The sequence below is a fragment of the Oreochromis niloticus genome, linkage group LG16 (genome assembly GCF_001858045.2).
Source record: "Oreochromis niloticus isolate F11D_XX linkage group LG16, O_niloticus_UMD_NMBU, whole genome shotgun sequence".
In the NCBI taxonomy this organism is placed as follows: domain Eukaryota; kingdom Metazoa; phylum Chordata; class Actinopteri; order Cichliformes; family Cichlidae; genus Oreochromis; species Oreochromis niloticus.
The window spans coordinates 21,564,565-21,591,517 of NC_031987.2; the positions used below are offsets into that span (position 1 = coordinate 21,564,565).

At 40.9% G+C, this 26,953-nt stretch overlaps 2 protein-coding genes across 7 annotated transcripts in view; both read left to right on the top strand.

Moving 5' to 3' along the window:
- The window catches only part of sox1a (SRY-box transcription factor 1a), an 82,852-nt gene extending 74,090 nt beyond the window's left edge, over positions 1–8,762 (top strand). For 3 of the 5 annotated variants that reach the window (XR_003216630.1, XR_001225117.2, XM_005457788.4), the window contains 2 exons: positions 1,156–1,205; positions 7,822–8,762. Coding sequence is in view for 2 of the 5 variants with exons in the window: in XM_005457788.4 (XP_005457845.1) it covers positions 1,156–1,176 (21 nt within the window). In the remaining 3 variants the exon portion in view is untranslated. The remainder of the gene's footprint in view (positions 1–1,155; positions 1,206–7,821) is intronic. The other 2 variants (XR_266875.3, XM_005457787.4) reach the window with 1 other exon arrangement.
- Positions 8,763–17,544: 8,782 nt separating this feature from the next.
- On the top strand, positions 17,545–23,333 carry LOC109197706 (uncharacterized). 2 transcript variants are annotated; one of them, XM_019353466.2, is made up of 2 exons: positions 17,545–17,840; positions 17,937–23,333. In XM_019353466.2, exon 2 carries the CDS (start codon positions 20,007–20,009, stop codon positions 21,459–21,461), a length of 1,455 nt encoding a protein of 484 aa, XP_019209011.1. In that variant the 5' UTR covers positions 17,545–17,840; positions 17,937–20,006; the 3' UTR covers positions 21,462–23,333. The 2 variants fall into 2 exon arrangements, with proteins under 2 accessions (XP_019209011.1, XP_025759873.1); XM_025904088.1 differs by lacking the exon at positions 17,545–17,840 and having other exon boundaries at positions 18,204–18,234; positions 18,337–23,333.
- Positions 23,334–26,953: the final 3,620 nt, after the last annotated feature.

Below are 26,953 nucleotides of genomic sequence, written 5' to 3' on the forward strand. Positions count from 1 at the left end.
CATACACATGCAAATGAGGGAAATTTATGCCTGCTTAGGCATAAAAAAATCAATTAATCTCAAATACATAGTTAAAGGGCCTATTTCACACTGATGAAGACTTGCATGGTATGTCAATTAAACCTGTTAGGCCCCATAGTAAAGCGTGTAACGTCTGGCTGCGCATTAATCTTTTAGGGGGGAAAAATCAGAGGAACAATGTCTGGAAATTAGTTGAAATTCCAAAACCCGAAAGCAATTGCATCTATGGAGACATCTCCGCAATACAGCGCGCACCATATGGCAGGGGATGGCCTCCTCGTGTGTTTTTGCATCTGTTTCTATCTTATCTGTTGATGTGAAGAGATGCGGATTAACACTGAAAGCCCGGAGAGGCGGAGCGCGTCACGGCGCATCGCCAGGCTAAAAAGAGGAGCGTTCTGGCAAATTTAACCCGAATAAATTACACCTTGAGGTGGAAGAGGGGGTAAGTGTAGGGTGCAAAGTATACAGACGCTTGCTGCTGCTGCTGCTGCGTGCGCTCGCGCGCGCGTGTGGGAGAGAGAGTCTGTGTGTGTTTGTGTGTGTGCGCGCACGTACAGCTGGCTGGCCAATAAATCTCTCCACCGTGCGATACCCTTATCTTGTAGCCACCGATATATTCCGTGCTAGGAGGCCATCAGCTCCAGCGCACACTCGGTTGTTCGTAAAGCCCCGATCCCTTGCACTCCCTGTCCTAAATGGGGATAATTAGCGTCACTTTATCACGCCTCTGCATATTTTCTCTGCGTCTCCCCCCTTCCCTAAAAAAAATTACCAAGCAGCCTGCTCTCGTCGCCCGCTCTGTCACAGAAGATTATGGAGACAGATTGCACAGAGCGAATGTGCCGGGCGAGATTAGCGCGGAATAGAGAAAGCAACTGGGCCAATGAATTCCTCGGAAGGGCCTTATCGTGCAATTACACGTTGACATGTTTAACAATCTTGCTGCCTCTTAATCCTGCAGTGCTGCTCTATCTACCCACAGCTACCACGCTATATGCCGGCACACAGACCTAATGCACCGAAACGCGGCACAAATGTACTAAAAGTTATGAGAAATTGCTTTATTTTGAAACTTTGTTCACAACATCCACCAAACGCATTTTTTTATTTGCTATTTTTTTTATTTTCCAGATTTCACCGTTGCTGGAATAGCATCTGCACTGGGACTTTTTTTTTAAGAGGTGAGATATTAAAATACATCTTCAAAACATTTATTGTTAACCCAAATCACTGCTTTACTGTAACAGCTTCACAAAGTGATAATAATAATAATAATAATAATAATAATAATAATAAACATAATAATAATAATAATAATAATAACTAAAAAAAGGGGGGGGCGCCATGTGCATCCGGAGTGGCGACGCAGAAAGTGTCCGTCTTGTCTGGAGCTAAATGTAGACTTTTCCATGTGTCTGCCCAACACACACAATCACCACCACCTCCCGACCCCTCCCCGTCCCTCCTGCCTGGCGGTATATCGGGGCCTGTGTGGGAGTGATTGTGGAGCGCCACTGTAGGAATTTGGCAGGGTCCGCGGTTTGGAGAGCCGCCCCACGCTGAGTCCCATTCAGCGGCCAGCGCGCTGTGAGGTTGGGAAGTTTCAGTCAGCCGTACAACTCAATGGCCCCCACAAAGGCGATTACAAGCCCCAGCGCATTCCTGTAGGGACCTGGGAGCGGCGCAGGTGCGAGGGGGACCGGGGTAACCCGTCAGAGGACAGATAAAAACGGGACAGTGCTGGGGACCACACAAAACCTGCCACTCCACAGGAACCGGGGATTTTTAGGGGGAGGAAGGAGGAGAAAGGGAAGAATAAGTCTGTAGAAGATGCAAGTTAAGGGGGTGGGGTGCAGCATACTGAGTGGTCTCACTGTCCATCACTGAATGAAAGTGTTTAAGGATTCCTAGTCAAGATGGTAGCCTGGATTTTTACAAAAGTCACAAGTCCGCAGTCTCCCTTTACCAATCTGGACTTATTCGTTCTCGTTTAATAAAAATAGTCTAACATGGAGTGACGTTTTTGGAACTACTGCAAATTTTTAGTTAAAATCTTCAGAGCTTATTCGACTCTCCCATCTGGGCTACACTGTTACCGCTTCTGCGTTTTTGTTTTTTTAATTTTACATCTTCACCAATGCCATCTGAAAAAAGTTTCATAAATCCAACTTTGAAAGAATGTTACAAAATGTTACAAAAGACACGATCTCAGCCTCCTCCAGCCTTGCCTGTGGAAAAAAAAAAACCCTTGAAATGTCTTGTGTTAAAAATTTCTTTAATCACACCAATATATTTTATCACTTTCTACAAAAAAATAATGTCTTCATGACTTACATTTTTGTCATCAGTTTCTGTCACCAGGCCAGCAGCAGACCAAACTGGCAACCAGTGAATTTCATTAGAGGATAGCAGCTAATGAAAACAAATGTTTCCATCAGTCAATGAGGATTTTCCTATTGTTCACCATATCAACATTTCAATATTGATATTGTGTTTCCATCATGTTCCACTGTGGTCACAGTATAGGTAGCTAGCATGATTTAGTCAAGACTGGTAAAGACTCATAGCAATGGGTAAAAGACACCAACATATACAATTAGTAGGAGATGTGTAATGAACAACAGTTTCCCATAATAGAGTTAAATGATTTATAGATCCTGTGTGTCAAAGGCTTTTATATTAAAGACCAAACCAGCCACCCCATCATCCTACCTGAGACTTATCTGCCATGTAGAAATTTGATACTTCGCGCACTGGAAAAAAAATCCTAATGGCAGAAATTCGGGAGCAAACTATATTAAAGTCGTTAGGAATAAGTTTAAATCCAAGGACACAGGCAGTTGCTGTATTTAATTTAGGTTGCACAGGTACTGGCACTTTATTTTAGCAGCAGAACTACCATAACACCTGCCTTTTCCATCTTTCTGTTTCTGTTTCTGTTAAATTCAGAGTTGGTACATGGCATGCAGGTGGGAGACTTGCAAACAAGTGGGCATTACATCTAAATGAAGCAAAGCTATTCACTGATATTTTTGGTAGAAACTGGATTTCTCAGCAGGTTCTTTAAACAGGGGCGAGCAAAATAGGAAGTCCAAAATAAGAAATGCAAGACACATAAAAAAACAAGTTTTTCCTACTGTGTAAAATTTAAATATCCATTGTAGAAATACGGTAGAGCAATCAGTACTTGTGAAAAACCTCCTTGGGTTACTTAAATAATATAATAAATGACCTGTCCTGTTGCCCTCTGATGGCAGCAGGGAATTATCATCAATGATAAACATACAGCTTCTGGTTTGAGAACTGTCATCATTCACAATGATCTACTGTGTTTACCTTTAATTAAACAAACTTGGAAATGAGACCGGGCTGAAGCTCCACACACATCATACTGTTGGATTAATATTCAGTATTCTGCCAGTTTGTGAAGGGGGGCTCAGAGATCATTAATCCTGCGCATCATAACCCTTTTTTCAACTTTTCTGGCAAAAGCGGTGTTTCATGCTTTATTATTAAATACAATTTTAATCACACTAAAATATGATGCAGAATTATTTGTAGAAATATTGGATTGATGTCATGTTACTAACACCTGCAACAAATTCAAAACTACATACAGTATACTGACTGTTCTATATATTTTTGGATTACTGTGTTGCAAAGAATAAGTGTCAACATACTTAAATAACATGACATGACTGAGCTTTCACCTTTTCCACAAGCACTTTGACTGTAGATTTGTTGTGCCATGCTTTCAGGGCTCGAAGTCCTCCACTGTGCACACAGCGCTTAAAAGGAATCTTTTCACGTGGTGAGCCACTCTGACTGGCACAACTGTTTTAGTGGTAGGAGAGAAGTAATGTGACTGGTTTAGAGGTTAAAAATGAATCATCCTATCTTTTATGTTAGATTTCAGCGTTGGGGTAAAGGATTAGTTCACAAGCACCTGTGCATGCACTGCTCTGTTAATTAATCAAATAACTGCCGAACGCTCATAAAGTGGCACAAAAGTCTGGCCCAAACAAAATCAGCCAGACAACAGACAACTTCTAAGTAAACCCCCAAGGTTGAAGCTATATTGGGACAAAACTAAAGACAAAAGAAAAACCTTTACAGGCATTCATCAGATTGCCCTTTCGGGAGGCATTTTATTCTTTTGACTTTGCTTAAAAAGTCAGATACAGTCAGTAAATTCCCATCTTCTTGAAAAATATAGTGTTTATATTAATTTTTATTTTAACTCTTTTAAAGAAGTGTCAAGTCAACTTTATGGTCATTTTTAATCATTCAGACTGTGTTTCTGTTGAATTGAATTGCATTATACAGAGCGATATTTCTTTAATTTTGCCTCACCTCACAGATGTGACTTTGTGACTTTCACCACAACTAAAATGTATAAACGGAAGAGCTGGTTTGCTCTACAGTCTCCCTGACTGTTTGACTCCTGCCCTGTCAGAGTTGTTTAGTGATTACAGCAGGATAAGGAGATGTAAGCAATTACTTTGGCGAGCACAGTGACAGGTCCTCCAGCTTAACCCCTTTGAACACAACCCATTAGAGCGCAATATGGTTCATCTGTTTTCTGCCTATGTTTGCAAAGGCCGAGACACAAAACAACTTAGTTAGGATTAGGGTAATGTAGAGGACCTTGATCATCATATTATATTAAACATGTTAAGATTAAGGAACATAGTTAAAAAATAAAAGCATTTTGATATAAAAAAAGTGTTTTGCTGACCCATCCACTAACCCTGACCTCCACCCTATGTGGACTTTGCAGCCCAATAACAACACCTTTTTTCCTCATTAGTTCACGTTTTCTAGCACTTCGATTAAGTTTAGATAATAAAACAACTTGTTTGGGTTTAAGAAAACATGATTTGGATTAAAGTACAGCCCTTTAAGAATTTAAGCCTAATTTTACCCATGTGCCCCGTTGGTCCTGCCATACTTACTATGACCATGGAAGGAAATTATTTCTCTTGGAGACTGCCTTGTTACCTGACATAAATCCATGATCCATCAATGGGTGAACAGATGTAGATGGAAGTTTTTAAGGCTCTGATATGAAGAAATTGTTCTTTAACATGAATAAAATCAGCTATTTGCTACTAAAAATAAATAATCTTCTCTTTTTAAATTAGAAAAACAGATATTTTAAAAGTTAATCTCATTTTCTCAGGTAAAAGCATTGCATTGCTTTGCTCAAATAAGAAAATACTTCAGTACCTATTTGTTCCAAACACAACAACAAGGAAAGGCCACATGATAAGATTTAAGTGTCCTCTGAAATACTCCTGTTTGCGCTCTTGAAGGAAGAATCGTTTACTGTTAGTTTTTTTTTTCCCTCTCTCAGCAGAAGTGCTTCCACAAAGAGTTTCTTTCATGGACTCTTCGAGACAAGCAAACTTAGTGTTGTTTGGCAGCAACAGTCAGACTATTACATGTGCTCCAGAGAAAAAAGGGGAATTTAGAATAAATGTTAATGAAAGCACGGTAAGTGGCTTCCTGTCCCTCACTAAATATATGCAATAACCTTGAGTCTTTTTGGGGGTGGGGGATGTGGGGTGGGGGAATAAACTAAGAGAGCATTCGGAAATTGTATAAAACTCTCTAAAGCATTTTGACTCTAATAAGTTCTTTTAAATACAAAGGTAATGGTACTTTTGAGTAGAATAATATTGTTTTCTTTCTAGCCTACTTATTATCTTGTTTTTTCTTCTCTCCCATTTGAACAGAATTTTTTCTTTTTAAACAGAACCTTATAATTTCAGGAGCTTGATTGAAGTCTTATTTAAAAATAAAAGCATGCACATGCAGACGCACTGCTTCTTCTTTCCCAGCTGGTCCCCACAAAGCAATGAGCCAAACTTTGAAGCTTTGGACACACATAGAGATGCTCTGTGCTCTGTGCTCTTTACATCGTAGACGATGTCAGGTGGTGTTCAGATTGTCTAGCAAAAGCAGTAAGGTGAAATTTTGAGAAAAAAAAATCATGTTCTCCGTAGTCTTTTTGTTGCATTCTGCTGACTTTTCCTCTAGTGCACCAGCAGGTCAGAGACTTCACCTGTCCAATGACATATTTTCATCTGCAAAACAAAATGCCATGATCCATGGTTCCCAGACGATGTATGCTATATAGACAAAAGTATTGTGCCACATCGCTCTTCTGGTGTTTTCAGTCCCATTGCCATAGGAATATAAAATCGAGCCCCTTGCCATGCAGTCAACCTTTACAAACATTTGTGGAAAAAATGGGTCATTTTAAAGTGCTCACTGAATTCAAGCTTGGTGCTGTAAATGAATGCCGCCATTGCGACAAGTCAGTTTGTGAAATTTCTTCCCTCCTAGATACTCCACAATCAACTGTAAGTGGTATTATGGCAAAGTGGAAGCATTTAGAAACCACAGCAACTCAGCCATGAAGTGGCAGACCACAGAGCGGGGTTGCTGAGTGCTAAGGCGTATAGTGCATAAAAATCACCAGCGCTCTACTGACTCGATAACTGCAGCGCTCCAAACCTCCTCTGACATTAACATCAGCACAAAAATTGTGCACAAGGAGCTTCGTGACATGGGTTTCCATGGCTGACTAGTTTCTGTAGGTGTAATCTGTAGGTTGGCCAGTCCATGTAGTCCAGTGTATCTTGAGGACTTTGTTGATGTACTGAGTTTTCCTTCAGTGAGGCTGATAAGACATGTAGCTCATATGCAATAATTCCCATCAAATAAATCTAATGATCCCCTACCTTTTCATCATGTGCCATTAAAGGACCAAATTATGTTTTTAACATTAAATAACAGCATTCCCATCAGCCTCAGCTGCAACTGTGATTCTGAAGTCAGTGAGTATTACCACCGCTTACATTATGCCACATTCATGCGTTGTCACTAAAGGTTTCTGGGTGCCTGTGAATATCCAGGTTTTAATTATAACAGGGAAAGTTCCACTGTTTAACTTTAATAAGATCCTTTACATCATGCAAATAAGGTTGCTGCACATCATAACTTTATCTCAGTATTTTATTATTCGCACAGCTTCCTTCTTTCCTTTCCCACATGACCTCAGTGCAGCATCGATATGTTAGCGCCATGAGTAATGTTACAATGCTGTTGTTTCCATTTCGGTAAAACCCTTGCGTTGCCAAAGTGAAGCTAAAGACGCTTGCTCTTATAAATGTTACAACTAGCTCCGTGTTTCACAAACTCTCACTGACTCTCACCGCCTCGACAAATCTGCGGCAGGCGATAATTCTCAAAGCAGCAGAGAGGGGTTAATGAGGGGTCAAAGAGTTCAGATAAGAAACAGCAGTTTTATGATGCCCACTGCAAGCTGCAGCGCACTGATAGCCGTTTGAACCGGCTGCCCTTTGAACTCTGCTGGGTCAAGTGATCAAAACACTGGGTCGTTTAGATAGGTCAGATTGGAACAAGTGAAGGATGTGTATGTCACCGGAAAATGTCAGAGAGGTACAGATAAATTGCTCTTAATGGTTATAACCCTATTCAATTTGTTTCCGCAGCCATTAGATTGTTGTCACCTATCAGACTGTTTAAGGTGTGGGATAAATTTGATTAATTTCTCTGCAAATATATATTCTGCTGTCATTTGACCATTCATCAGACTACACAATGTACATGTTCTCTATGTGTTTCTGTCTGCTCATATATATATATATACACATACTCATATGCTTTTGCTAATAACTTTACTTTTACTGACTTTTGATATCCTCTATAAATTAGTAACATATATATGTTTGTCTCCTTGTTTTTGTGCTTCTATCTGTCTTCCAGGACAATCCCCATCAAGTCTATGACCAGCTGAACTGGATCACTGTGGGGAGACTGTGATTTACAGATAGCTTCTCATCCCTTTTACTGGCAGGCCATCTTTACCTTGAGCACTGGGAGATAGGTGGTGCGGGCGAAAAGACCTCTTGGAAAATGTCAGCAACTGTCAGAGCCCCAAATTTCTTCCATTAACTCGTTCTTTCCTCTGTGATGCTACCTTCTTGAAACCCCTTAATTACATAACCCCTTTCTCCTATCACCCAATGTTTTGTATCCAAGTAAAGTGTATGACTTCAGGTCGTGTGGCTTTTTTTTTTTTCTTATATAGCTTAAAATTGAGGGTAACAAAACGATCCTAGCCCCATATTTTTGCCCATGTGAGCAAAAACAAACACACACATGCACACTCGCACACACAAAAGGAAAATGCAGTGACTGCAGCAGCTCTCCTTCCCTCATGTTTTTCACTGGAGCCAGTTTCACTGTCTTAATACTCTTAGTCCCGCAGCTGGCATGTTGTCCAAGAACCTGCTGCATTTTCAGATTTGTAAAATCCGTCAAAATGCCTGTAATGAATATTTCTACAGCCTCAAGTGTATTTAACGTGCTGTTTGACCAGCCCAAAAGAAACCTTGTAAAGATCTGCCACTATAGGAACAGAGGATCAGATGAAGCTTTATTGTCTGTCCCTTTTTAGCCACAGCCACGAGTCACTGTGGAAACAGTGTGAAACAGGTCATTTTCATTTGAACACAATCCCCTATAATAAACATGTATTGTTTGGATATGCTGTTAATTTCTTATTAACATCTTTCTTGTGCATGAGTGTATATGCCATGTAATATACATATATATTTTTTGCTTTAGAAAAGTAACTACTGTCGGGTTTTTCTGTGTGTTTTGTTTTGTCGTTTGATGGATTAAAAGTCATCTTATGAGATAGACGTGTGCTATGCACAGTTTGTTTTTTCTGTTAGCTTACACAGCCACCCATGGCTGGGGGTAAAAATGATGAGTACATACCAAATAAACTCTTGCATCTTATTACAGCCTGAGAATAAAAAAAATACTGTGCTTTCCGTCATTTATTTTCACATTAAATTTGAGAGGTAAATTAATACTTCAAAGTGAGAAGTTACAGAAAAGTTTTAACATTTAAACTATGTATTAATTTCAAGGCCTAAATGCGCCCTCAATTATTTTACCATTGCCCCTAAGTAATTGATTTTGGGTAGAGAAAGCGAGAGGTGCTGGGGTGATCTGTGTTGATGTGTGAAAATCACAAAGCCAATAAATGAAAAATAACTGACGTCGTAATTGCTGTGAGTGTTGTAACCTTGCTTTATTGATTTTTTTTTTCATCAAGGCATTTTGCTAGCATCAAAGTTGGGCCCATAATAACATAAATTGTTTCACTGCTGTCTGTAATAATTTATATATTTCTTTCACTCATTTTCAGCCTCTCATTGACTTGTTCAGGTGTGTGCAGCTCGCCACACAAAGACAAACGCTCATCCAGCAGCGTGCGGCTTGTGCCGTGGTACAGACAAAGAGGGAACATGTAAAGAGACTAGATAATGAGTATCTCAGGTGACTACATGCTGTGATTACCAGGTTGCTGGTTGTTATATAGGAACTATATTACATAGACATGCAGTCCCACTCTATGCACACGTTCAGACCCACACGTTCTGCACATGCACACACACGAACACACACTCTTGAGAGATCCTTGGTTATCACACCCTTCCAGATTGTTCTGAACTACTTATGGAAAACACACACACATCTCAAGATGTGGCCACTCTTGCCAATATGAGCCCAGTGTTAAGAACAGTTGTTGTCGTTGTCGTCGTGTGTTTTTTTTTAGCATCTCTAAATTCCTAGCGTTGCTAAGGTGCTTTGGGAGGGGATTAACAGAGGCTGGCGCCGATGAGCAAGCCTTCCAGATTTCCAACCAGTAGCGAAAAGACAAAGAAAGAGGGGGGAGAGAAAAAAAGAGGAAAAACAGCAGAGGGTTAGACAACGGGGAAATGGCAGTAACAGCTTGTGTAAACATGATGACTTGAGAGAGGTAAAGAGGTAGAAACAAATGAGGGATAAGTAACAGAAAGTGAGACTAAATAATAAGTGTCCTAAAGAGCAGGCCTCAATTTTCACACAGGAAAGTGGGGAAGTGCTCTCCCTTTGCTTTTCCTCCCTGTCCTCTTTGCCTGTTTTTCTCCACCGAATTTCCTTCTCCTCACTCTGTGTTCCCTCCTCTCTGTTTCTTCCCATCTCTTTATTCCCCCAAGGCCTACAGTTAGATCCAGACGCTTTTGTCTCTCGTTCTCTCTGTCACAACTTCAAACAGTGCCGGTGTTCAGGTCATGCTGATGTGCCCGGAGCATCAGTGACTGAGCTGTCTCAGGTGAACGTCTCCCAGCGTGTCCTTGATGACACTCTCTCCCTTTCTCCCATCTCGCCGCTTCTAATTAGTGTGGTGAGCTGCGGAGGCAGTGCAGGCAGCTGAGCCACATTTACCAATCCTCAGTCTTACTCGTACGTACAGTAACGCAGTGAAGGCAGCTCTTATAATGTTTCTGCAGCACTTACACATGTGAACTGGCCTTTGTTTTCACTAAATCCCTGGTTACACACTCGGAAGAAATCAGAATGTAGTTCTTCGCCAAAGAAAGTACACCAAAGGGAGGGAGGTCCACAAGCTTTTCTTTGAATCCTCTCCTCAGGCTCAGCTTCTCAGGTAAAGTGTAACTGGATGCGGCCTGTTTGTGGAATACAAGGCACTTGACCAAGGGCCAGCACTACTCCTCCCTCACCTCCCATCCCCTCCCTCCCTATCCTTCCCCTACCTGGGTCGGGTTACCCTTCAGCCCCCCTCCTCCCTTCCTTTCCTTGAATGGTGGCAGGTAGTCTGTTTTGCAGCCCCATCGGTGTCTGTGGATGTTGAAAAGCATGTGTCTGTATGTTTGTAGTCTATCCCAGACAGGTGTTTGTGACTCTGTTTGGGCTCGTCGGCCGGGCTCCTGTAACTGTGCCCGTCGCCGCTGCGCTGGCTAATGTGACTGGGTTGGCCGAGGTACGGAGGCGGCTGTCTTTCAACCAATGATCCCTCAGAACTACTCATCTGATCAGGCTGGATCTGCGCTTCACGGCTGCCGGGGTCACACAACCCAACCCCGGGGTCAACCAACTAATTACAGACCCCTGTGTCCTCCGTCTCTGTCACCACCGGGGATATGGGGAAGGTGGGCAGGAGAGGGAAGAAGCCTGAGAGAGGTGGTGAGAAAAAAAAAGACACAATATTGACTTTGACATCAAAAGGTCAACAGTGAGGATAACCAAGCAGTATATTGTTTTTTTTTCTCTTGAAAAGAGAAGAGTGTGAGGATCTGGTTTGCAGCATCTTGGTCACACCCATTATAGCCCTCAGGCAGACACAGAAGCTTAGACCCTTGAGACCAGAGTTGCATCATTGTATGCGGATTTATGTATCAGCCTCCCACTAACTTTTCATCTAGCTGTGTGCTAGGCTCTCTATATCTTTCCCCTTGTCTTTTTTAAACTGATTTATTGTAGCAGCCTGGCATATTACCCTTATCACAACTCCAGGTGAGACAAACGCTGCTGTTAAGAAAATTTCAGGTTTTGTGCATGATTTCTTCTACCCCGACCTTTCGCTTGCCACTATTGACTGAACTGGGATACCACACACAGGAACCAGTGAGAGCACACATGCATATACACATACAAAAAAATAAAAAATAAGCCACTATTACATTATATTAGGCTGCAGGTTCATTAATCACAAATGCGAGGGCTTCTCAGCCAACGTAGGAAATTAATCAAAAAAGGGGACATTAATCACATGCATGAACAGCAGTAGTTACACCTGTGACAATGCCATCTGATTTAAACGCGTTACTCCAGCCTGTGTTAATGATGCCACCCAGGGCCAAGCAAAGCAACCTCTCTGCCATCACTGAAACAATAATGCACTAACTATGAAGCAATTTTCTTACATGTTGTGAAGGGTTATGCTGATGCACATTGCACAGGGGTCAGTGGGTGTTGCAGCAATTACCAGGTGCAGCTTTTTCCTCACAGCTTGACCACTGGGTTTTTCACTCTGACTGTTGAAATGTCTGTTCAAATTACATTAGTCATACTTCATTTTTTCTCTCTCTCTCTCTCGCCGTTGTGCCCCTGACAAATAGGCTATTAAACTGAAACAAAAAAACAAGTTGCTGTTGGAAAGGTTTTATTTGCAAAGATTTATATAAAATACTACATGTACAGGTGTATTCTAACACTGTAATATTGTTTATACGAGAGATGCAGAAATAGGGGCAAGCATCAAGGAAGGCCTGCATGTGTGGTTACACTGCCCTCTTTTGAATGCACTGCAGTGTACCCTAGTAATCTGCAGCAGGAGGGAAAGATAAAGAAATACAGATGTATAATTAATAGTTCGACATCTCACACAAAGGATGTCCCTTTAAAAAGAGGAGAACGGCACATGTGGCACAGCCTGATACAATGTGGCTAAATCAGTAAGTAATATATCATTATTTGTTTTTGTTAAATTTTTCACCTACAGCACAATCTCATGTCAAGTCAAAAGTAATGGATTACCTGTTTCTTTTTCTAATACATTAACAAACCCATAACAAATGTAACATAATGAATCTCATGAATTAAAACATATCTCATTCATTTTAATGTTTTTTTCTTGTGCACATCTTTATTTAATTAAACAGCAAAAAATCTTGTGTAATAATATCAGTGATTATACCGATGTTAACTCTTTTAAGATATTAGTACTATGGATGATTAAATGTTTACATTACTCAAATAATAAGTGCTTAAAAAATGTACTATTACATTAAGAAAGAAGAAAATGGTTATGAAGATCTTTTGTTTTGAGTTCAGTGAGAGAGGCCAACCTATCAAGTATCTATTTATAAAAGTCTTTCTAAAACTGTCAAATTAAACCTACTAATTACTAACCAAAAGAGAAAGAACGTGAAGCTGAAGTGCTAATCAGCCTTTCATCTTTGTCTTATCTTGCTTAAATACCAGCGAAGGACATATCAAGACTTTAATCACTGTTTGTTGCAAATCATATGCCAAATTTAATTGCAAGTGTTGCAAAAAAATTATCATAAAAATTTTTTATAGGATGTATGAGAATCAGCTAAGAGGAAAAACAGCTCTTAGCTTTTGAAAACTAGTGCTCGAGCTCAAATAGTGCTCAAAACACTTCTCTGTAAACCTGTGTTTTTATTTACTGTCGCATTAATGAAGTGTAAGATGACCTGTAGCTTTATTTAGTTAAGTTTGGTCTAGTGTTTATAGTTCAGTGTTATATCAGTGATAATAAGGAAACAGTTACATACAGGCAGTAGCTGCGATATCATTTAGAAGTCCCATCATGATTTTTTTTTGTCTTCTGCTGAGGCCTTTAGCGGGATCTCTGAGCTTGAAAACAAAATGCATCAGATAGGATCTCTTTTAGTTCTGATCCGTTAGCTTCTTTTCTCTGTCTCATGGCTGAGCTAGTGCCACGGCTCAGGCTGCAGTCTGGTCCAACAACACCGTTCTCTGACCCCTGCAGCCTGACAGGCAGCTCTGATAAACTCATATCACACATGGCAGGGAAACCGAAGACCTGGCCTAATTAGCAGGCGGGACGAGAAAGATGGAGAGAGGAGAGGGAGAGAAAGGAGGGAGTAGAAGGTTGAAAATCAAAATGAGGAAGACTTTATTAACCGAGCTGGTGACCCTTGGTTATTTATTCATGGGATTACTAAAGTGGACTTTGGAACAGAGTGCTCTGCAGAGTTCTTAGCAACCCTCTTTTGTGGATGTTTACTGCTTTGTTCCTGATGGGTTGCTAAGCATTACAAACTAACATAAAAACACATAGATGCACTTGACACCTTCATCAGTTGACTTACCTGTCCAGGTATTCCAGTAATCCAGGCCAAGCCTTGTCAGGTGGAAGAAAGTCTATCCTGGGGCGTAGACAGCGGGAGGGTAGGAGGAGGAGGGGGAGTCGCAGTAAGCCTAGCCGGTGATGGGGTGGAGGAGGGAGGGAGAGGACCAGAGACAGGGGGCAGGTAAAGGGGATCGTATTCAGGCTCCTGGGGACAGGAGGCTTGGCGTGGCACCGCACTGCCCACCCAACATCAACACTCTCAGGTTCCCTTGCTCAGATGGGCCAGATAATCACCCTCTCTCCACAGGGACCATCTGGAGGCAGGGAGGGAGGTGTGGGCCATATTTTATTTCCATAAAACATAAATTCACTCATCTTCTAGCGAGATGGGGAAAAAAAAGAAAAAGAAAAAAAAACACTAACTCCTCTTTTCCCCACCTCCCTTTACCTGACAGCTGATTCACACAAAACATTCACACATGTGATCAAACATGTAACACCCAGCTCAGAGAGCACATTGCACACGTGTTCACGCTCACAGCAGTGGTACCTCTCATCTCTGAGTGTTTCCAGTTTGATTGACACTCCTATCCCCGTCGAGATCAGAGGACAGCCACTGTGATTATCATCTCACCCCGGTAACCGAGACACCCCTAATCCCATAATAATCCTCCTCAGTCAGTCAGCGCAGGAGTATACTGACCTCCTGCAAGGAGAGCACATGCACACACGTCCAGCAACACATACAGATTTTAATGAAAACAATAGACCTACATGAACTCCTCGTGACATTATTTTGTAATATTTGCAGTTTCACTGATGAACTCCAACTGCCAAAAGCCGCAGATACAACACCTCACTACTCCTTTTTTTCTCATAGGGTTTTTGGCTAAAATCCCATAAAACAAATTTGTGGGCACTAATAAGAGCACTATACGTTAGGCTAGGCTATGACCCACCTTTGAAACAGACACTCACCCGCTGCGTCTCATTTTCAAATGCAGAAGCTATTATTTGTATTTGCTGTGAGGTTTGAAAAGAAGTCAGAGACACTGCTGCACAGTTTACATAGAACATAGCTACAGCCTGGTAATAGCTGCACATTTTCACAGATTAAAACAAGCTTTTGTTTTCAGTATCAAAAGCAGAACCAGAGTTATTTCGTATCAAAATCTGGCAGCTACATTACACACTATCGAACTTAACAGCTGACCGTTTGGTAAGTGATTCTAGTGTATCACTAATGGCTCAAGCTGATGGCCATATAACAGGGATTCAGAGCTCTGGCAGGCCTACAGCATAGTATAGTGCATTTATATAAAGCTTTTCTATTCTTATAGGCAACTCAAAGTGCTTAAAAAAACCAAGTTTACTAGCTTATGGCCATACCACCCTGAGCACTTCTCAAAATAGTCTGGTCCTTGAAGCTAAGTAAGGTTGCCCTTAGGTAGTACTTGCTGCAAGCTTGTTGGGGTGGGTGTAGCTCAGGAAGTAGAGCTGGTCATGTACTAATCAGAAGGTTAGTGGTTCAATCCCTGGCTTCTGTTTGCATGCTGAAGTATCCTTGGGCAAGATGCTGAACCCCAAGTTGCTCTGTGATTCATTCATCTGAGCTTTAGATAGAAAGCACTTAGATGTAGGGAAAAAAGTGCTTGTATGAATGAGGCATGTTGTATGAAGCACTTTGAGCGCTCAAATAGACTAGAAAAGTGCTATATAAGAACCAGTCCACTTACCAAGTCATATTTTAACAATATATTCATACAGTCCTGTATTCTACACACTTCAAGCACTTTATCTACCTCATATGTGTCACAAATTTAAAGTCACCACATCTTTGGAGCAGAAAGCACAGTACCCAGAGGAAACTAACACACGCACAGGGAGAAACTCCATAGAGAAAGGTCTCAGTGTTCTTTTGCACAGATAGCTATGCCGGTCAAAGTTATTTGTAAGTCATTTTGCATATATTTACAATGCATCCATAACTCATAACTGCAAATGTGTGGACTAGCAGAACTTGATCGCAACAGCATCAGATGATACGGGAAAGTACTGACATCCCAAAACATTTGAGATCCTGCCTGTAACCAGTCTACTGAGCTCACTTAGCTCATTCTTTTTCTTTTTTTATCTTTTCTGTTTTTTAGATTAAGTCATTTCCTATGTGTCAGTTTAAGATTTCACACACTGCCCTCTTAACCTTCCCTTTAAAACTGATCTGTGTAATTTCAACATATATGTAAATTAAATGACTAAATAAAGATGGCCTATCAGCCTTGTGTGATCCTGGCACACTTGGGGTGATGAACTGGTTAAATCAAAGCTTAAAAAGGCAGCAATAGGCTACCTTTGAACTTTCTGTGTGTTTCTATGTTTTAAATTGTGTGACAAACATTAATGATCATAATAACTGGTATAGCTTCGTGTGTTTTCTTGTTGAGATCACCTACCTGTTATGGCACATAAAGCTTCCACCGAAGCTACAAATAAATGGGATGCATATTTTTGTGATGCATTTTTTGTGATGCAAATGATGAAAAGATGATGTTTTAAACCAAAGAAACGTTTTTTCAGAGCAGACATGAAATATTAAACTTTGAATACATGAATGATCAGGCCTCGTCTCCGTCCTACCTCCCTATCTCTCCTGTTCTTCTTTTTGCATTTTTGGCGTGTTTCCTGTGTTTTTCTGTATATTCCCTCTGTATAGTCACAGAGTACATGCATGTTCTGTGAGGCTGTTCAAGTCAGTCACTGTGAAGTAACTACAGCCTTGAAGAAGTGGAGTGATGGCTTATTCGTGTTCTTGAAGCCCTGACTGCAGTGAGATGTGCTCAGCAGGGCGTCTGGAAGTCAATGCATGTCACTGTTTAACAAGCTGTTACAGCACTGTCCTATAGACAGGAAAAAAACTGAAGACAGGACAAAGAAAGTCTCTGCAAGTCAGCGCATGTGTGTGCGGATATGGTAATAACACATACAGACTTGTGTGTCCCCTTTAATTTGCTAACATAGCAAGTTGAATGGGCACACACCCTATGCACACACAGCAGGGGGTCCAAATGGGTCATTATTTCACATCCTTAGAAGAAATTGGTTGTTCTGCTTTAAATTTCTCCTTTTTTGATGGCAAGGTGTGCCTCGGTGACTCACTGGACATCCAGATATAGAAAATATCCTACAATTACATTTGACAATATGGATTTCTGGTGAATTTTAAATTCTTTTATTGCTGACAACCATGTGGGCATGATTATCATAAGTCTTTTAAAATAATTTTAACAGCTTCCTGTAAGTACAAGGTTTCTTTTAAGGTTTCAACAAGTTATTACACAAACAGATTCGGCAGTAAAGCTGATTGATGGCAGAAATATGCAAAATATGTCCTACAGTGGTGTGAGTCCTTACTGTTTTTCTCCTCATTTAGTTTATGACAATCAAACAAATGTCTCCCGATTCAGAAGCAGAAATAGTGATTAGTTTAGAGTCAGCTCTGCTTCTCAATAATCCACCAGATCATAATTTCTGAACAAATATTACTCAAAGAACTCACATTCAATTATATCCAGAATGGTTGCCATCACTGTCTGAAACACATTTTTTTTCCTTTGCCTGTTTCCACCGCAGGTCTCATCTCAAAATATTGACTATGAACCAAAGTGATCAACATGTATTCTATTTTTTTATATATACATATATATATATATTGATGTTATTTGAAGAACTGATTTAAAACACGAGTCATGATTATGATTGTATATAATGCCAAAGCCCTCTGTAAATGCTGTTAAAATGTTCTGTGTAGATTTCATGATGTAGATGACTGATTTATAATAAGTTACATAATTTCATGAACATATATATAGTTTGTGTTGAAATGTCTTTATTTGAAATGTGCATGTGTAAAGTGTAAAAGCTAGTGTCTCGTGAGAATACCCTTAACGAGAGTACACGAGACTTTTCATGGACTGCGAGGGCGCAGATGTCTCTCATGAAGCGATTTTAAGCTGAAGGTTTACTAAAAGAAAAAGCAACACAAGGACTTAAGGACCTCTTTTCAGGACAAGCAGCCAACGAGGTATTTGTCATTTGAGAAATGTTTTTTATTTGTGTTTGGACATAATATGTGTACTGCAAAGTTGCTAATTGGTTTGTACTGTTCGCTCGTGACCAGTTCTCACGGCGTATTGGCGTAATGGCGTATCGGCGTACTGGTGATGGTGAAGCTGAGGAGAGAAAGCCCAAGTAATAAACGCCCGTTTCAAAGAACCGACCTGTGTCTGTGTTGTCGTGAAGAGAGCTACAGTGAGAACTCGCCTGCTCAACACGGGTAGGAGAGGACAGGATCGCCGTGGATGACGAAACGACGCGGATCCGGTGCATCACGTCAGATAAGCAGAGTGCATAACGCATGAAGCGCTAATTTTCACGTCTAAAATCAGGAGAAGCTCTACCACAAAAGTAAAGTTAAGGTGGTGTGAGAAGTGGTTAAATGTGGAAATTGCAACTAAGGGACTCATCTGTTAATCTTGCTTGCTTAATGTAGAGATTAATCCAATGTGTTTGCGTTATAGTTGTTGTACATCACAAGGTTTAAAGAACAAACAAGTAAATATTTAACAAGCTCACAGGTTATGAGTAATTTTGAGTTTTACAAAATTTGCTGAGTTTTAAAGGGCACCTTCTGTGAATTTTATTGGTTGGTTTGCAGCTGGAATCGCAAAGTGATGGAAGTCAGACAAGTGAAAGCTGAGTACCCACCATTCAAGGTGTTTGTTGACTTCCTATCAAAGGAAGCAGATCTTGCTTGCGATCCAATTTCCTCAATACAAGCACTTAAGAGTGTTGAAAGCGAGAAACCAAGGCATCCACGAAGCCAAATAGTTCAAGCAAAGACTCTGACCACAAATACAACACAGAGCAGTATTACATCATGTGTTTTCTGCAAAAGGACAGGACACATCCTAGACAAATGCAGAAGTTTCACAGAAAAGACCGTTCAGGATCGTGTTAAGTTTGTACACACAGAGAACCTCTGATTTGGATGTTTGAAGACCGGTCATCACTCAAGAAAATGTGATAACAGAAGCACGTGTGAGAAATGCCAAAAGAGACACCCGACATGTTTGCATGATGATAAGTTCAAGGAACGTCAAAGGCCAATCCACCTAAATGGAGGTGAAATTTCAAAGGACAAGGCAGACACCACAGAAAGGACCGCAACAGCCATTTCCAACAGAGTTATCCAAGAGGGTCTAAGCACACAAACATCTTCTATCTTGCCAGTCTGGGTGTCATCTATTAAGCAGCCAGATCAAGAACTGCTAGTTTATGCACTCTTAGACACACAGAGCGATACCACATTCATACTAGATGAAGTAGCTCAAGGCCTGAACACAAACAGAGAGAATGTCAGTCTGCGACTGTCCACAATGTCTGCCAAGTCGACAGTTATTCCATGTCAGAAACTGACAGGCCTACAAGTGAGAGGATACAACTCAGAGAAAAGGATCCCACTACCACCTGTTTTCACAAGAGAGTTTATCCCAGTAAACAGGCTGCACATTCCAACCTCTGAAACGGCTCTAAAATGGTCACATCTAGAGCAACTGTCAGAAAAGATTCCACCACAGTTGGATTGCGAAATAGGCCTTCTTATAGGCTACAACTGTCAACGGGCCCTCCTCCCAAGAGAGATCCTGTCTGGTGACGAAAATCATCCATATGCACAGTGGACTGATCTGGGCTGGAGCATTGTTGGTTGCTCACATTCAACAAGCGATGGCAGCGATCCAATAGGATTCAGTCATAGAATCATAGTACGACAAGTGACACCGACTGTGCATCCATCAGTTCAGCTAAAGAAGGAAGTGCACTTTGCATGCAGGACTCAAGTCAAAGAGATCAACCCACTTGACATAATTAAGACTCTTGAATCAGATTTCACAGATCATTCAACAGATGGTAATCCAGTTTCTCAGGAGGACCTCCTCTTTCTGTCTAAAGTGACAGCTGGAATAAGACAGAAGGAAGATGGCCACTATGAACTTCCGCTTCCTTTCAAGACAGACAAACCTAATCTTCCAGACAATAAACAGTGTGCAGTTCACAGGCTCAGCTCATTAGAGCGTCGACTGAGGAGAAAAGAACAATATTACATGGACTATGTCAACTTCATGAATGAAATCATAAGTAGAAGAGATGCTGAGAAGGTGCCACAGTCTGAATTAGACAACCAGCCAGCATGGTACATACCACACCATGGTGTCTACCATCCCCACAAGCCCGTGTGGTTTTCGATTGTTCGGCACGCTACCAAGAAACCTCTCTAAATGACCATCTCTTGACAGGTTCAGACCTGACTAACACGTTAGTTGGTGTGTTGTGTCGATTTAGAAAGGGTCCGATAGCCATAATGTGTGACATCGAAAAAATGTTTCACCAGTTCCACGTTGCAAGGGAACATCAAGATTATCTCAGGTTCCTCTGGTGGGATGGAGGTGATTTGGATTCTGAACCCTCGGTGTACAGGATGAAGGTACACCTCTTTGGGGCAGCTTCATCCCCCGGTTGCTCCAACTTTGGACTGAAATACCTAGCTTCACAAGGCCAAGGCAAGTTCAGCAAAGAAGCCATCAAGTTCATCCAAAGAAGCTTCTATGTGGATGATGGCCTGACAAGTGTAAGGTCAACTGCTGAAGCCATACGCCTGGTAAAGGAATCAAGAGCTCTGTGCAAAACAGGAAATCTACGGCTACATAAGTTTGTATCCAACGATGAGGGTGTGATTGCAGCAATTCCACCACAAGAATGTGCTCAGACCAAAGATCTAAACATGGCTCTAGGAGAACTTCATATCGAGCGAGCACTTGGAGTTCAGTGGTGTGTTGAGGCGGATGAATTTCAGTTCAGGGTGGTGGTAAAAGAAAACCCACTGACAAGGAGAGGGGTTCTCTCAACTGTTGCCTCAGTCTATGATCCACTAGGTTTCGTGGCTCCATTCCTACTTGTCGGCAAACAGATTCTTCAAACACTGTGTAGAGACAAGGTAAGCTGGGACGAACCTCTCCCCAAGCACATCCAGCCACAATGGGAGTCATGGCTCAAAGATCTGCCTCATTTGGCAGCTCTAAGGATTCCAAGAAGCTACCTTCCATCAAACTTTGGTGAAGTCTCACTTTATGAGCTTCACAACTTTTCCGATGCAAGCTTCAAAGGGTATGGTGCATGCTCATATCTTAGAGCGGTGAGTGAAACAGGACAGATAAGTTGTTCACTTGTCTTGGGGAAAGCAAGAGTAGCCCCTACCAAACTAACAACCATCCCAAGGCTTGAGTTATCTTCAGCTGTGACCTCAGTCCGCATTGGTGATATTATCAGAGGCGAGCTGGAGATTGAAAATGTGCAAGAGTATTACTGGACTGACTCAAAGGTGGTCCTTGGCTATGTGAACAATGATGCTAAAAGGTTCCAAACATTCGTGGCCAACCACATCCAGCGAATAAGATCTAGCACAAAACCTGAACAATGGCGATATGTCAACTCAGAAGACAACCCAGCTGATGGAGCCTCAAGAGGATTGACTGCAGTTCAAATTAAAGAATCTAACTGGCTGAAAGGACCCAACTTCCTTTGGCAGCAAAATCTCCCACATGAAGTGGGAATGGTGGGAGAAGAGGCAAGAAGGAACACACTTTGAGCAGGCACAACAGACTACGCCAGCTGAATGCTTTCCTGGACGAAACCAATGTTCTCAGGGTGGGAGGACGGCTGTCTCAGTCAGCCTTACACCATGATGTAAAGCATCCTGCGATACTTCCGAAAAAATCTCATGTGTCAGCTCTGCTGGTCAAACATCACCATGAGCGCATACACCATCAAGGAAGGGGCATGACCATGAATGAGTTGCACGCAAACGGAATATGGGTCCTAGGATGTGGAAGTGTGGTCTCCTCACACATTTACAAGTGTGTAAAATGTAGACGATACAGAAGAACAACTGAGGTTCAACAAATGGCAAATCTACCAGAAGAGAGAATTGAGACATCTCCCCCCTTTACTTACTGTGGGCTTGATTGTTTTGACCCCTTTATTGTGAAGGAAGGAAGGAGAGAGTTGAAACGATACGGATTGTTATTCACCTGCCTATGTTCTAGAGCAGTTCACATTGACAATTTGACAACGATTTGACAACAGACGCATTCATGAATGCACTTCGATCATTCATAGCTATTCGAGGACCCGTGCGCCAGCTAAGATGTGATAGAGGGACAAACTTTGCTGGTGCTAGAAAGGAGCTTTCTGAGTTGCTTGAAGGAATGGATCAAGACCGTACAAGGGCACTTGGTTGTGAATTTGTGCTGAATGTCCCATCAGCTAGTCATATGGGAGGAGTTTTGGAACGCCAGATTCGAACAATCCGAAGCATCCTGATAGCTATGCTCGACAAGTCCGCCAGCAGACTTGACACCACAACTCTAAGAACGTTTCTGTATGAAACAATGGCCATAATCAACAGCAGGCCACTAAGTGTCGAGCATCTTCACGATCCTACTGGTCCGGAACCCCTCAGTCCTAACCACATTCTAACCATGAAATCATCTGTAATTCTGCCACCCCCTGGGCAATTCTGCAAAGACGACCTCTATCTGCACAAAAGGTGGAGAAGAGTGCAGTTTTTGGCCAATGAATTTTGGCAACGATGAAAGCGAGAATACCTGCTAAACCTCCAACAACGACAGAAATGGCAGAAGATGTCACGAAACCTGCAAGCAGATGACATTGTAATATTAAAGGATGACAGTGCACCAAGAAACCAGTGGAAGCTTGCAAGGGTTGTGGAAGCCCTGCCCAGCGCAGATGGCAAGGTGCGAAAGCTAAAGCTTCTGCTCAGTGACACTACCTTTGATAAGGGAAAACCAATCACTAAATCAGTTTACCTTGAGAGGCCTGTTCACAAAGTAGTTACATTACTTGAGGCCACCTAAAACACTTAAATGTACGCTCACACATCACTTCCTTATAATTTTCATTAAGGAAAATCTCTCATTTTAAGTCAATGAGTGATTTTGGTGGGAGTGTAAATTCTGTTAAAATGTTCTGTGTAGATTTCATGATGTAGATGACTGATTTATAATAAGTTACATAATTTCATGAACATATATATAGTTTGTGTTGAAATGTCTTTATTTGAAATGTGCATGTGTAAAGTGTAAAAGCTAGTGTCTCATGAGAATACCCTTAACGAGAGTACACGAGACTTTTCATGGACTGCGAGGGCGCAGATGTCTCTCATGAAGCGATTTTAAGCTAAAGGTTTACTAAAAGAAAAAGCAATACAAGGACTTAAGGACCTCTTTTCAGGACAAGCAGCCAACGAGGTATTTGTCATTTGAGAAATGTTTTTTATTTGTGTTTGGACTTAATATGTGTACTGCAAAGTTGCTAACTGGTTTGTACTGTTCGCTCGTGACCAGTTCTCACGGCATATTGGCGTAATGGCCTATCGGCGTACTGGTGATGGTGAAGCTGAGGAGAGAAAGCCCAAGTAATAAACGCCCGTTTCAAAGAACCGACCTGTGTCTGTGTTGTCATGAAGAGAGCTACACCCTCCTTTATTTTTTTTTTTTATTTTTTTTTTTACAAATCGTGTAACTGAGCAACAGATGGCACCAATAATGCCAAAGGGGCAAGAAAGCTTTTGGCCTAAATAACACCTGGTAATAATGATTTGAAGGAGGCACTGATGAACAAGGACAACAATCCAGTCAAGCATATGTCACCAGTAAAAAAAACATAAACACACAGATTACATGTTTCATGTAATCATATAGCCTTACCAGATGTTACAGCTCATTTTACTGATCAAACTGTTGCCATGTCACGCAGGTTTTGGGGAGCTTTTACCACACAAAATGACTCTTAATTGTGTGGATGCTGGAGGCATCCACACTATTGAGTTCCTGTTTCTCTTTATTCTTTATTATTATTGTGTGGATGCTGGAGGCATCCACACTATTGAGTTCCTGTTTCTCTTTATTCTTTATTGTGTGGATGCTTTAAGCATCCACACTATTGAGTTCCTCTTGGGACTTCCGTACGTTTTTCGCCGTGGATCTACTTCCACAATTTTCAGCCGATTTTCACCGTTCAAATTTTAAACTATTCTGCTATTTCTGCTAATGATGGCTATGTCTTTTGGTATTTTATACTATTATACTTTTTAAAATATTAAGCTTAATTTGTCCCATTGAAATGAATGGGAAACTTCTGCAATTCTGCTAAAATTTGCTTGTTTTTGAAACTTAACTACTTTTTCCTACTTTCACGTAGAACAACCATTCAAATTTTAAAATGTTCACAAATTATTGGGCTATTCAGGAATAAATCAGCTTTTTCAAATCTTTTACCATTTTACTTTTATGCCTCTTAAAGTTTTCAGTTGCAAAATTGTGATTTTTCACAAAATACATGCGTTGTTATGGTTGCTATGCACTTGGCTTCCAGTGTGCCACTGAAGGTTTTGCAGTCTTCTCTTCATGTCCGAACAACTTCTTGCTACTTGCTCAATTTTCACTCAACTTCCACAAATTATACATCAAAACGTAGGTATTTTTGCTGGCTTTCCGAAAATGTCACTATCATGGTTGTGAGATTTATAGAATTTTGGCAAATCTCCTCAGACCAACACAAAGTCTCAAAACTCTCCATAGAAAGTCAATGGAGAGCTTGTTCAAAATCACCGCTTGATTTCTGTAATGAGAGGCATATTCGAATCGTCATATCTCCTTAACGAAGCAAAGTTAAGACATAAGGCTTGTCCCAGTATATCTTCAGACACTCCTGACGCTCACAATTCAAGAATTTCTTTCTCACCTATTACCGTTCTGAAATGAGTTAGACTTGTTTGAGGGTAGGAAATTCGTCGTTTGCTCAGATTTCTTCAGATTTCAAACTCTGGAAATGAACCACTTTTTTCTCTCGTCATATCTTTTTAATGGATTTCAACAGAGACCTGAAAATTTCCATGACTGTTCACCAAAGCCTGCTGTCTCTTACGGTGAAAGAATGATATCGATACTCCAAATAGATTTAGAGTTAGAAAGCGTTGTTTGAGGGGAAGTCAAGGCAGTTTTTGCTGCGCCTCTACTCAGTTATGGTGCATTACAAGTCAAATATCTTCAATAATTCATATTTTAATGATAAATTGTCAACACTGTAAGATTCCCCCATCTCTTCTGAACAAAACGGTGTAAGAATGACCGTTCTAGCCCCTACGGTTAGGAAATTATGGCCATTTGTTTGAGAGGAATCCTCACTATGAGAAATAGACTGCAAAAATCCTGCCTCTCTCTGTTCTGAGTGTGTGTAAAAACGGCTGCACCTGTTTTGGCGGGAAAAAGTACACAGCCTCTCTGATTGGTGGATTCAAATTTAGCAGCTCCCAGGCTGCTTGAATGACCTAGCAAGTTGCTCCTCTCTCCCTGTGTGTGTGTGTGTGTGTGTGTGTGTGTGTGTGTGTGTGTGTGTGTGTGTGACAGAGAGAGAGAAAGAGAGGGCGAGACAGAGTTTTTATGGGAGCATCTTATTGTATGATTTAAATTCAATATATTTAGACTGGTTGACTGAATTTGATCCTGTGTGTCTCTCTGTGCATGTGTGTTTCCATATGTTTCCATATTTGTGATTGTGTGACTGTTACACTTTTTTTGCTGAGTTTTTTTTTTCATTTAACAAGTACATTTGAAGGACCCTTAGCATGTTCAGCATTTTTTCAGCTGTCCATTTTGCTTTTCCAATTTTTCTGTTTAAGTTATTACTATTGTGCTGAATCATACTATTTCTGCTATTTTATAAGATTTGTGCTAAATATAGTATTTCTGCCCAATATAGTATTTCTGATTAATTATAGTTTTTCTACCAAATCATATTACAGTATTTTTCTTTTATACCATTTTTATAGGATATTTATATTGCTTAATATAGTATTTCTGCTTTTTATAGCATTTGTGCTTAATATAGTATTTCTGCTTTCTATAGGATTTGTGCTTAATACAGTATTTCTGCTAAATGTAGTATTTATGCTTAATCACACTATTACTATATATTTCTGCCAGCTTCCCAGCCAGCCAATCATATCTGAGGTCTGCCATTTCTTCTCTCGTCATATCTCAGCGACGGATGTACAAAGAGCAATGAAAATCGCAGTCAAAGTACACCAAAGTCCGCTGATTCACCCAGTATAAGAATTATGCTTCTAGTCCACCTAGTTTTTGAGTTACATGACGTTTTGTAACTCCAAAAAACGGCGCTCTTTGCCTCTCACCACGATCTAATTCTGACTGCTCATCACCCTGTTTCCCAAGAGCTCACTGTCTTTCCCAGTGGCGCAGCTGGTAATGACACAGGGCTGCTACCCAAAGGTCGAGGGTTCAACTCCACCTTGAACAACACGTTTTTTGCCCTATAAATTAATACACTATCACAGACCACTAATTCATATTCATCATTTATTACAATTCTGAAAACTTTTTACCAGCTTTTCTAATATGGACCTCACATTCTTCTTAACACTCCATGGCACAAATACTCTTCCCTTTAGGCTCTGTGAATATGTGTGTATCAATATTTCTCCCATTTTAAAGTATTACTCCTCCATAATTGGATTTCTCTTAAATCAAAGTACTTTTACTACATCTTAGTACTTCTGCTCAATCATAGTATTTCTGCTAAATCATAGTATTTTTGCCAAATCATGGTTTTTGTGCCAAATCATCAGAATCATGTTTATTGGCCAAGTATATGTGCATACAAATACAAGGAATTTGGTTCCGGTAGATGGTGGCTCTGAAGCACAGCAATATAAATCTCTCTCTCTCTCTCACACACACACACACACACACACACACCCACACACACACACGTATCTATATATACATTGCACATGCATACACATACATACACAAAGCTGTGTAAACCATCTATAAATAACTAATCTAAACGTATATACATAAAATACAGAAATGAAATGAGGTGGAATGAATACTACAGAATGTACATAAGGTGCAGTTGCAGTCTGGCAGTGGGAGCAGTGTGACAGTTCAACTGTTTAGAAGGGAGATGGCGAGGGGAAAGAAACTGTTCCTGTGTCGGGTGGTCCTGCTCTGCAGGCTTCTGTACCGTGTGCCAGCA